The sequence below is a fragment of the Neophocaena asiaeorientalis genome, unplaced genomic scaffold, assembly GCF_003031525.2.
Source record: "Neophocaena asiaeorientalis asiaeorientalis breed wild unplaced genomic scaffold, Neophocaena_asiaeorientalis_V1.1 scaffold14, whole genome shotgun sequence".
Classification (NCBI taxonomy): domain Eukaryota; kingdom Metazoa; phylum Chordata; class Mammalia; order Artiodactyla; family Phocoenidae; genus Neophocaena; species Neophocaena asiaeorientalis.
This window is the reverse complement of record NW_020175192.1, coordinates 13,112,832-13,122,853: the sequence shown is the minus strand read 5'-3', so window position 1 is coordinate 13,122,853 and position 10,022 is coordinate 13,112,832. Positions and strand designations below refer to the sequence as shown.

The 10,022-nt window shown below is 44.8% G+C and overlaps 1 protein-coding gene across 1 annotated transcript; it reads left to right on the top strand.

The window, feature by feature from the left end:
• Positions 1-5,631: 5,631 nt before the first annotated feature.
• Positions 5,632-8,319, top strand: CLDN23 (claudin 23). Its single transcript, XM_024765077.1, has one exon. The coding sequence runs from the start codon at positions 6,574-6,576 to the stop codon at positions 7,453-7,455; it is 882 nt and encodes a 293-aa protein (XP_024620845.1). The 5' UTR covers positions 5,632-6,573; the 3' UTR covers positions 7,456-8,319.
• Positions 8,320-10,022: the final 1,703 nt, after the last annotated feature.

Here is a 10,022-nt window from a genome sequence, read left to right as displayed (position 1 = left end):
AATTAGTTAAGATGAAACTTTTGAAATTCCAAAACTGGTTCTTTTTGCATATGCAGTTAGAGAAAGCTAGCTTGATAAAAATACTGTTTTCAGACTTCTGACCCTGAGAGAACAAAAACATGCCTTGGAGAAAGCTTAAAGTTAACTCTTATCATGTCGTTGAAATACAGGCACATCCCACTTTACCTGAGAGTTTAGCCTTGGGTTAATTAGCAGTACTTCAAAAGATGTTTGGGTTTATTAAACATGCATCATATACCACATTAAAGAGAAATGATGCTATGAGAAAAATGTAAGTTTTTAGAGGTTATGGAATATGTTCTTAAGTTTGCCAATCAGTAAATGCTGGTATAACAGTTCAATTACTTGTTTCTTGGTTTTGTTAAGGCTTTTAAGGGTTAAAAATTGTCGTATGTAATTAAAGCTACTAAAAGTGACAAGGGAAGCATTTCAGTGTGTAAAGCAAGTAGGATATGTGTTGCTGGTGAGAGAAGGTACAAAGAATGGAGATATTTTTGTTGAGGAAAAATGATAATAATTTTTTCCTAGCACTGGTTGTTTCAGGATGGGGAAAAATAAGGAACAAAGCATATGGATACAAAAAGTGATAAAAGGCTTGTGGAAAAATGGAACTTTGAGAAAAGAATTTTGTACATTGTCAGGAGCGATTAGAATTAGACTGGATTTAATTAGGTCAATGAACTTTGTTATTAATAGTAAGCTGGTATAAGACAGGAATTTGGTTTTCTTTCTCCCTGTTAAGAGAACAAAATTTTCCTGGAATACTGAGCTGCTTTTCGTAACAGATTATATGTTTCTTTCTCTAGCTAACTTTGAGTATTTCAAAGGGCCCCTAAGCATCTTAGAAGAAACATTAAAGTAACTATGGTTATTTGGTATGTTAAATTATATGGAAAACATTTGATAACTTTCAGCTCACACTACTGAACTGGGTAAGAGATTTAAAGAATTCTAATGGAAAGCTATTGTTTTGCTTCAAATCATATTTTTGACCCCAATGTTCAGGATGGAAAAAACTGTCTAGTGAGGTTGTCACAGCGTATAACTACTCATGATACGTATCACTGCTGGCTTTAAGTTTCCTGCTAAACGCACATGTACAATGCTTGTGTGACAATTGGGTATAAGTGATAAAACATATAGCCTATAAAATATTTCTCCATCAGCATACCTCTGTACTTGTTTGTTATGTCTGATTAGTTTTCCCCCAATGTGGATAACTAGGCCAATATATATATAAACAAAAAGTAGGCCTAGCACTGAGGGACATGAATGGACCCAGAGCAGGCAACTGAGCCACTCTGGCAAAGCTGGAAAAATATATTGATTATCAGTGCTTTCTATGGAAGGATTTGCAATTAAAAGGGGGGAAATTATGGAAGAAATTTTCACATAGTGAGGTATGGGGAAGTCATTCTGGCTTATATATGATTTAATTTGAACTTTAGGCTAACCAAAACAGCCTGTGGCCTATTAAACATACATTGTATATCTGCTTTAATCATTAAGAGAAAAGAACACATTCCGAGAATAATACAAAGATGCATTTTGATTATTATCCTCATTGTAATATGCCTACTAATTTTCAACTGTTTGTCCAGGTACTATGACAAAGTAATCAAAGAGAGATGTAATGTTTTCATAGTATAAAATAATGACCTGAATGAACCTAGTCTGTGGCCTGGTAAATCTTCTTCCCCTGCAGTAGATGGAAATGGACAGGGTTGAGGAGAAGCAGGCTATGTAAGCACAGCTACTGATTCCTGGGACCAGCCCTACCCCCACCATGCATCCCCACCTTTGTAAAGGAGGCAGCCTTGATGCTAGGCCAAGAAGGGTTAGAAGCCTCTAGAAGATAAAACTTAAGCAATTTTTTTTCTTTTTAAGTGGCATGATATCCTGTGGTACCTTCTGATATGTACAAGAGGGATGGCAAGTAGATTTTTGCTTTAGATAGTCAATCACCACACAGGAATGATATAGAATAAATTTAAATTGATTTACTGGGGACTTCCCTGGTGGTCCAGTGGTTAAGACTCTGCGCTTCCACTGCAGGTGGCACGGGTTTGATCCCTGGTCAGGTAACTAAGATCCCACATGCCGCGACGCCAAATAAAAAAATAAATAGATTTACTAATATGGCATCATTATTCACAATAGACAAAAGGTGGAAACAACCCATGTCCATTGATGAATGAATGAATGTGGTCTATACATACAATGGAATATTATTCATCTTTAAAAAGGAAGAAAATTCTGACACATGCTACAGCATGGATGAACCTTAAGGACACTGTGCTAAAAGAAATAAGTCTAAGGATAAATATTGTGTGATTCCACTTACATAACTTGCATACAGTAGTCAAAGTCACAGAGACAGAAAGTAGAACAGTAGTTGCCAGGACCTGGGAGGACAAGAGAACGGAGAGTTGTTAAATGGGTAAAGAATTTTAGTATTGCAAGATGAAAACATTTATGTAGAGTCAACAATGTGAATGCCCTTAACACTACTGAACTGTACACTTAAATGGTTAGGATGATACATTTCATGTTCTGTGTATTTTACTATGATTTTTTAAAATGATGTATGCTGTATCTTCCTTTCACTGTGTAGGAATTTTACAAAATTTCTTTCACTTACTTAACAAACTAAGACTATTTATTGAGTACCTCCTACGAGCTAGGCACTATTCCAGGTGCTGAGATATAGCCACAAACAAGACCAGCAAGGTCCCTAGAGTTTGGAACTTAACAATGCAGTGGGAGATACAGAATATAAATAGGTCAATACACAATAAGAAAACATTTGGTAGTGATACGTTCTATATAGAAAATAAATTAGGGTGATGTGATACTGAGCTAATTGGGGGCTACTTTAAATTGGATGTCAAAGGTTATCTATTTATTCTCTACAATATTGGGCACACAAAACTTGAAACCAGTTGTCAGGCTATAGGTCAACAAGGAAAGCTAATGACATGTGGACGGTCTTCGTTCACTTCAGGCTGTTTTAATGCTATTTAAAAAGAGAATGATCATAGTTTAATTTATTTTTTTAAACAGAACAGAGTCACACATTTAGTTTTTTTGTTTTAATTTATTTATTATTGGCCGTGTTGGGTCTTTGTTTCTGTGCGAGGGCTTTCTCTAGTTGCGGCGAGCGGGGGCTACTCTTCATCGCGGTGCGCGGGCCTCTAACTGTTGCGGGCTCTCTTGTTGCGGAGCACAGCCTCCAGACGCGCAGGCTCAGTAGTTGTGGCTCATGGGCCTAGTTGCTCCGCGGCATGTGGGATCTTCCCAGACCAGGGCTCGAACCTGTGTCCCCTGCATTGGCAGGCAGATTCTCAACCACTGCACCACCAGGGAAGCCCCATGTGGTTTAATTTTTATTCTATAACCTACTGAACTGGATTTGCCACCGGAAGACTAACAACAGTGTTTAGGGCCTTATTATGTGGAGAGAGTAAAATATAAAGACCTGATATAGGGTCTCTGAGGACACCCCATAACAGCACACTGATCTTTGGTCCCCGGAGTTTGCAACGTGATGGTATGTAGGCTAACAGGGGCCCCAGCATTTGTCCGTTTAGAATTAGTCGCTGGGAGCCCCCTATTATCTGGAAACGTAGGGCACTGTAAATAGATTCCTGCCTTACCATAGGGCCTCTCTGCAGAAAAGAAAGCTATTCTAGGGCCTGAGGATCAGTTTACACAGACAGGTACTAATCTCAGCAATAATTCATTCCTGCCACATTGTGATTCATGCTTTGTTTCTCACTCAGCCTTGTGATAAACTCAGAGGCCCAATGGAACAAAGAACCCAGATCTAGAATCAGACGCCACACTTAGTGCAATCATCTTTTATTACCGTAGAAAGTTACCCCCACAGGGCTACACTTTTTTGTCATAAATACTGGAGCTACCCTATATCTCATTGTTTTCTATACTGGAAAAAAAAATCATTCAGACAATCAACAACTTTACTAAAATGCATTAACAATATATTTTGACCAGACAGTCATCTGTAAGAGAATTCTGTGGATACTATGTGAAAGGAGACATGGCGGAAAAAGATAAAATGGATTTGTTGAGTGGCTACTATGGGCCAGGCCATCAAGATGGATTTTAGGGCGGAACCAAACGACACTATCCCTACCCTCAAAGAATTTATCCTTGCCCTAGACAACTAAGTGATTCAAGTAATAAGGAATGTGGCAAGTGTTACAACAGAAGAGGGTGTGTATAGAAGTCCAATAGGAAAAGCTAATCTATGAGATTGAGAAACCTCCCAGAGAAAATGGCATTTAAGCGAAGATCTGAAGGATGCACTGGGTTTGGGAAGTGGCAGGCAGGACTCTAGGGAAAGAAAAGAGCATATGCCAAGGTCTAGAGGCAAAAGGGAGCACAACACTTCGGAAACAATGAGGAAAAAATCCAGTTTTCCTGAGTTGTGGGGTGAGGAGGTGGCGGGGTAATTGGAGAAATTGTAACCCTCGTGTACTGTTGGTGGGAATGGAAAATGATGCAGCTGCTATGGAGAACAGTAGCACATTTCTTCAAAAAATTGAAAACAGAGTTACCATATGATCCAGCAGTTCCACTTCTGGAGAACTGAAAGCAGGGACTCCAAGAGATAGTACTATACCCTTGTTCGTAGCAGGATTATTTGCAGGAGCCAAATGGTGGAAGCAACCAAAGTGTGCATCAAAGGATGAATGGATAAATAAAATGTGGTATATACATGTGACGGAATATTATTCATCCTTAAAAAGGAAGGAAATTCTGACACACTATGAACATGGATGAACCTTGAAGACATTATGCTAAGTGAAATAAACCAGTCATAAATACCGCATGATTCCACTTGAATGAAACATCTTGAGGCCTCAAATTCATAAAGACAGAAAGTAAAATGGTGGTTGCCAGGGGCTGGCGGGTAGGAGGGGTGCTGGTGGAATGGGGAGTTATTGATAAATGAGTAGAGTTTCAGTTTGGGAAAATGAAAAAGTCTGGAGACGGATGATGGTGATGGTAGCACAACACTGTGAATATACTTAATTTCAATGAACTGTAACTTGATGGTTAAGATGGTAAATTCTATGTTTATGTATATTTTACCACCATTTTTTTAATTTAAAAATCTTCAAAAAACAAAAGACCCATCCTTGGTATTGTCTACTCTAGAATGTTCAAAATTACTTCAAACCAATGCTTAATTAACTTTGATTTTTAGAAATAATAATTTTTAGGAAACTGTAAAATCATGATTCTCACACAAATGTAAAATGAACGCGTGTCAAAGATTTTATTTAATTTATTAAGGGAACCAGTATGTTACAACCGATTTAAAGAACAATGCAAAGGACACACATATATAGGCAAACAGGCCTGCTAAAGTGAATTTACAAATCAATGTCAGAGCATGTATCCATCGGGCAATAGTCATTAACATTCTACTGAAAAACTCATTTGCGTTATTATGGACAAAAATCACTTGTGACACTACAGGTTTTCTGTAATTTACAGAGTTGTAAACAGCTCAAAGACAATGAAAGTCTCAGGACCCTAGAGGTGGACAAACCTGAAAAGTGTGCTAGACAGGGCACACACACACCCCCCTTTATTTTTTCGTCAGTTTCAAAATCAAGAGGCCAAACAAAGAAAATAAAATCCTCGGTAATTCCTCATCCCAGAAACACAGGCGCTTTGATTCTTTTCCATCAAGGTTAATCCGGAGTATGGCGTCTTTATTAAGCAAATTAAACAAAATACACAAGTGCAACACTCTGGGACACGCTTCTCGACCGGGAGGACCCTCGGTGCACACCTGCCCAGCGCATCTCGGGCGGTTCCGCCCACTCAGCCGTGGGTGTCTGCAAGCTAATAGCGCAAAATTTCGAGGGGCCATCGGATCCCCGCTGGGGGTGGAGGGAGGACAGGCTACAGGTGCAGGGTCGACGGGCAGGGACCGGAGAAAAACTTTAGTTACCGAGATCTGCTGAGAAGCAGGGACCTGCGCAGTGCCCGGGCCAGGTGCGGCCGTTCGGCGGCGCCTCTTTCCTTCCCCGCCCCAGGCCGACCTGGCCCCGCCGAGCGGCGCAGAGGTGCAGGGGCGGGGCGACCTTTGCTCGGTCCGAGTCCCGCTGGGCCGCGCAGCTTCCTGCTCGCCACTCCAGCCCCTCCCACCCGGACGGGTTTGGCCGCGGCTGCCGCCACCTCTGCGCGCCGGCATCTCGGGCCCAGGTTTCGATCAGACTTGCCCGCGAGCTGGTTTCGATTAGGCGGCTGGGCGGGAGGTAGGGCGGAGCGGCCGGGACTCGGGGAGCGAACTAGGGACGGGTAGCGGAGCGCAGACGGCCCCGCGCCGGAGACAAAGAGCGGCCGGAGGAGAGCTGGGCGCAGGACTCCGGGCGTGGCGGCGACGAGCGTGCGGACTTCAGGGAGCCGGAGCCTGGAGCGCTGTCCGGGGGCGCAAGGGCTCGAGATAGCAAGCCGGCGGCGGAGGCGGAGGCGGAGGCGGAGGCGGAGGAGTGGGCAGGTGCGCCGTCCAGGATGAGGACGCCAGTGGTGATGATTCTGGGCATGGTGCTCGCACCCTGCGGGCTGCTACTCACCCTGACCGGCACGCTGACGCCCGGCTGGAGACTGGTGAAGGGCTTCCTTGACCAGCCGGTGGACGTGGTGCTGTACCAGGGGCTGTGGGACATGTGCCGCGAGCAGAGCAGCAGCGAGCGCCAGTGCGGTCAGCCAGACGACTTGGGCTACTTCGCCGCCGAGCCCGTGCGGGTGGCGCGGGGACTCATGATCACGTCGCTGGCCGCCACGGCCCTGGGGTTACTGCTGGCGACGGTCGGCGTGCGCTGCTGGCAGGACGAGCCCCACTTCGCGCTGGCCGGCCTCTCCGGCGTCGTGCTTTTCGCCGCGGGCCTCTTGAGCCTCATCCCAGTCTCCTGGTACAACCACTTCTTGGCGGATCGCGCCGTCCTGCCCGCCCAGTCCAGCCCGGTCACCGTGCAGGTCGGCTACAGCCTGGTGCTGGGCTACCTGGGCAGCTGCCTGCTGCTGCTGGGCGGCTTCTCGCTGGCGCTCAGCTTTGCGCCTTGGTGCGCCGAGCGCTGTCGCAGCTGCCGGAAGGCGCCCCCAGCCAGGGCGCGCCGCAGCAGCATCAGCACCGTGTACATCGACTGGCCGGAGCCCGCGCTCACGCCGGCCATCAAGTACTACAGCGACGGCCAGCACCGGCCGCGGCCCGTCCAGCTCGGCGCCGCCAGCCAGCGCAAGGCCGGCTTCCCGATGCCCCGGCCGCCGCCCAAGGCCTACAGCAACCCGGTGGAAGTGCTCGATGGGGAGAAGGCTCCCGAATCCCACCACGGCGAGTCCTCCCGCAGCACCCGGTCATGCGGCAGCGCGCTGCCCTGCGACTCCGACCTGTAGGCGGCGCCCCCAGCCTGCTCTGGCCGGGCCCTGTCTGGGTGAAGGACTCGCCCCACCACGGTCCAACCTTGAACTTGGCTGTTACCTTTCAGCTGGAAACACCTGCCTCGGAGTCGGACCCCCGGACACATTCCTGTAACTGGTTTGGAGGGCGATCTTCCTTTCCTAGCCAAACTCGACTCCTTGGACCATTAGTTCAGGTTGGGTTTGGTTTTCTTTTTACAGAGTTTACTGTTTCTCCCCCGAGGGATCAGGGCCCTCTTCTGGACGACAGCCTTTTCATACTTTTAGCTGGAGACATAGGAAGGGTGACTTTGCATCCTGCTGATAATAACAATGTCAGAATCAGCAAATGGAGGCTCAAAACCGATTTAACATCTCCAAACAACATTCTGAAATGCTGATGAACCTTGCATCAATATAATTATTAATTTATTTTCTGCTGCATAATTCATTTTCACACAAACTGTCAAGAGACCGGTACCTTTCTGGTTATATTTGAATGGGGCTGTTAAAATAACAGAGCCATGCAAATACCAGCAGCTTTAGTGGCTTTTATGGAATGAAATAACCTGATTAACTCATATTTACATTTCTTCATGTATAAATAGGATCTATCATTTTTATCACTTATTTTTGGTGTGAAAGTTGAGGTCACTCCAGAGTTTCTCTTCTAGAAGCCAGAAGGAGAATGAAGGGACTGATGCTGTATTGTTCTATTTCTTGGCTACCTCACCCTGGACATTAAAGACTATATATTAAATATTTAGAACAAAATGGAACCTGTTAATCACATTAGGCTACCGTACATGTATATATATCTCTTATTTATAAATAAAATTTGAAAGCAAGAGTTTCACTCAACTCACACAAGTTTTTTTTTGTCTTCAGTATAATCTTTAGGAGTTTAAGCATTCATTACAACAATTTTCTGGCTGCCTATGCACTGTTTCTGAAATCTAGCACTCAGATCTTTGCACCTCTTAGCATAAGATTACTAAAAGTAGCCAATGGGCCCCACTTCAATCCCTGATTGTTTTATTTTCAGGTTCATGCTGTTTTCTGTGCAAAGCCAAGTCTATTGTTGAAAAAACTAGAAGCACCAGTTTCCACATGAGGTGAGACTAGAAATCTTTTCCTCTTGTAACAGTGCTGCCTAAAATCACAGGTAGGCAGCTGTGTGTTCCATGCTCGGGACTAAATCTCTAGCAGGACCGGCTCCAATTCCAATTAGTTGGTTTTAAGGGCGTCTTGAACTGAACTGAATCTCATCTCTAAAACCTGCTGTCAAGGGATTTCCCTGGTGACGCAGTGGTTAAGAATCTGCCTGCCAATGCAGGGCACATGGGTTCAAGCCCTGGCCCAGGAAGATCCCACATGCTGCGGAGCAACTAACCCCATGCGCTACAACTACTGAGCCTGCTCTCTAGAGCCCACGAGCGACAACTACTAAGCCTGCAAGCCACAACTACTGAAGCCCGTGCGCCTAGAGCCCGTGCTCCGCAACAAGAGAAGCCACAGCAACGAGAAGCCCGTGCACCGCAACAGAGTAGCCCCTGCTCGTGGCAACTAGAGAAAGCCCATGGACAGCAATGAAGACCCAGTGTAGACAAAAAATAAATAAAATTAAATTAAAAAATAAAAAACAAAACAACCCCACACCTGCTGTGGGTAGCCAATTCAGAGGTAGGAACATTCAGTGCAGTAATTACTGACAACACAGCTATAGTAGAACTAACTAAACAGCACACACTGCTTGTTAGCAGTGGAAGGGATATTATAGATTCACTTCCCTTGCCATTTTGTACTGGAATCACCTATTTCTTTTTGCATCCAAACTTCAATGTGCTGGCATATCACTCGGATCTTTTTCAAATGCAAATTCTGATTCAGTAGGTCTGGAGTGAGACCTGAAACTGATTTCCTAACTAGCTCCCAGGAGATGCCAGTGCTGCTGCTTCACCGACATCTGCTGGGGCTGCGTGGCTTTCACTGTGACTGTGCCTCACTCGGATTTCAATCCCAGCTGGCAGCACGTAATCAGACCTTTGAGAGCTATTGCCTAGATGAGTTAGGGGACTTGATTTAGGGAACAGAGCCAGAATGGAGAAAAGGCAACCCTGCTTTTTTCAGCTGACACCTCAAAAGGCAGGAATTGGGCACCTGAGAAGTCAGGACCTGGCAGACAACATAAAGATTTTGGGTTTCTGGCAAGTACCGAATCTAGAATCTTGCCTGCATCACATTTCCATTGTTTCTAGGGAATCTGTGGTAAAAGCAATCAATACTGGTGCTTTGTATGTTTTTACTTCTCCCTGCCCAGTTACTGTCCACTGGCTTATATCCAAAACACTTCCTCTTTGGTGATTAAGATTTGCTCTGAGTTAGAACTGCATTTTGGCCTCATCCACAGAAATAAAACCAAAAATCCCTTTAAGAAAACTTAACTTGTTTTTGCTATAAAAATATTCAAGATGGCATGAGATTCCTGCATCAGGCAGGATCTGGGTTTGACCTGAGAGTCTTTCTGTGCTACAGCAGAAAAAAATGACAATGGGCTTGAGATT

Coding starts and splice junctions, on each gene's coding strand:
- CLDN23 (XM_024765077.1), top strand. CDS start 6,574: ATGAGGACGCCAGTGGTGATGATTCTGGGCATGGTGCTCGCACCCTGC.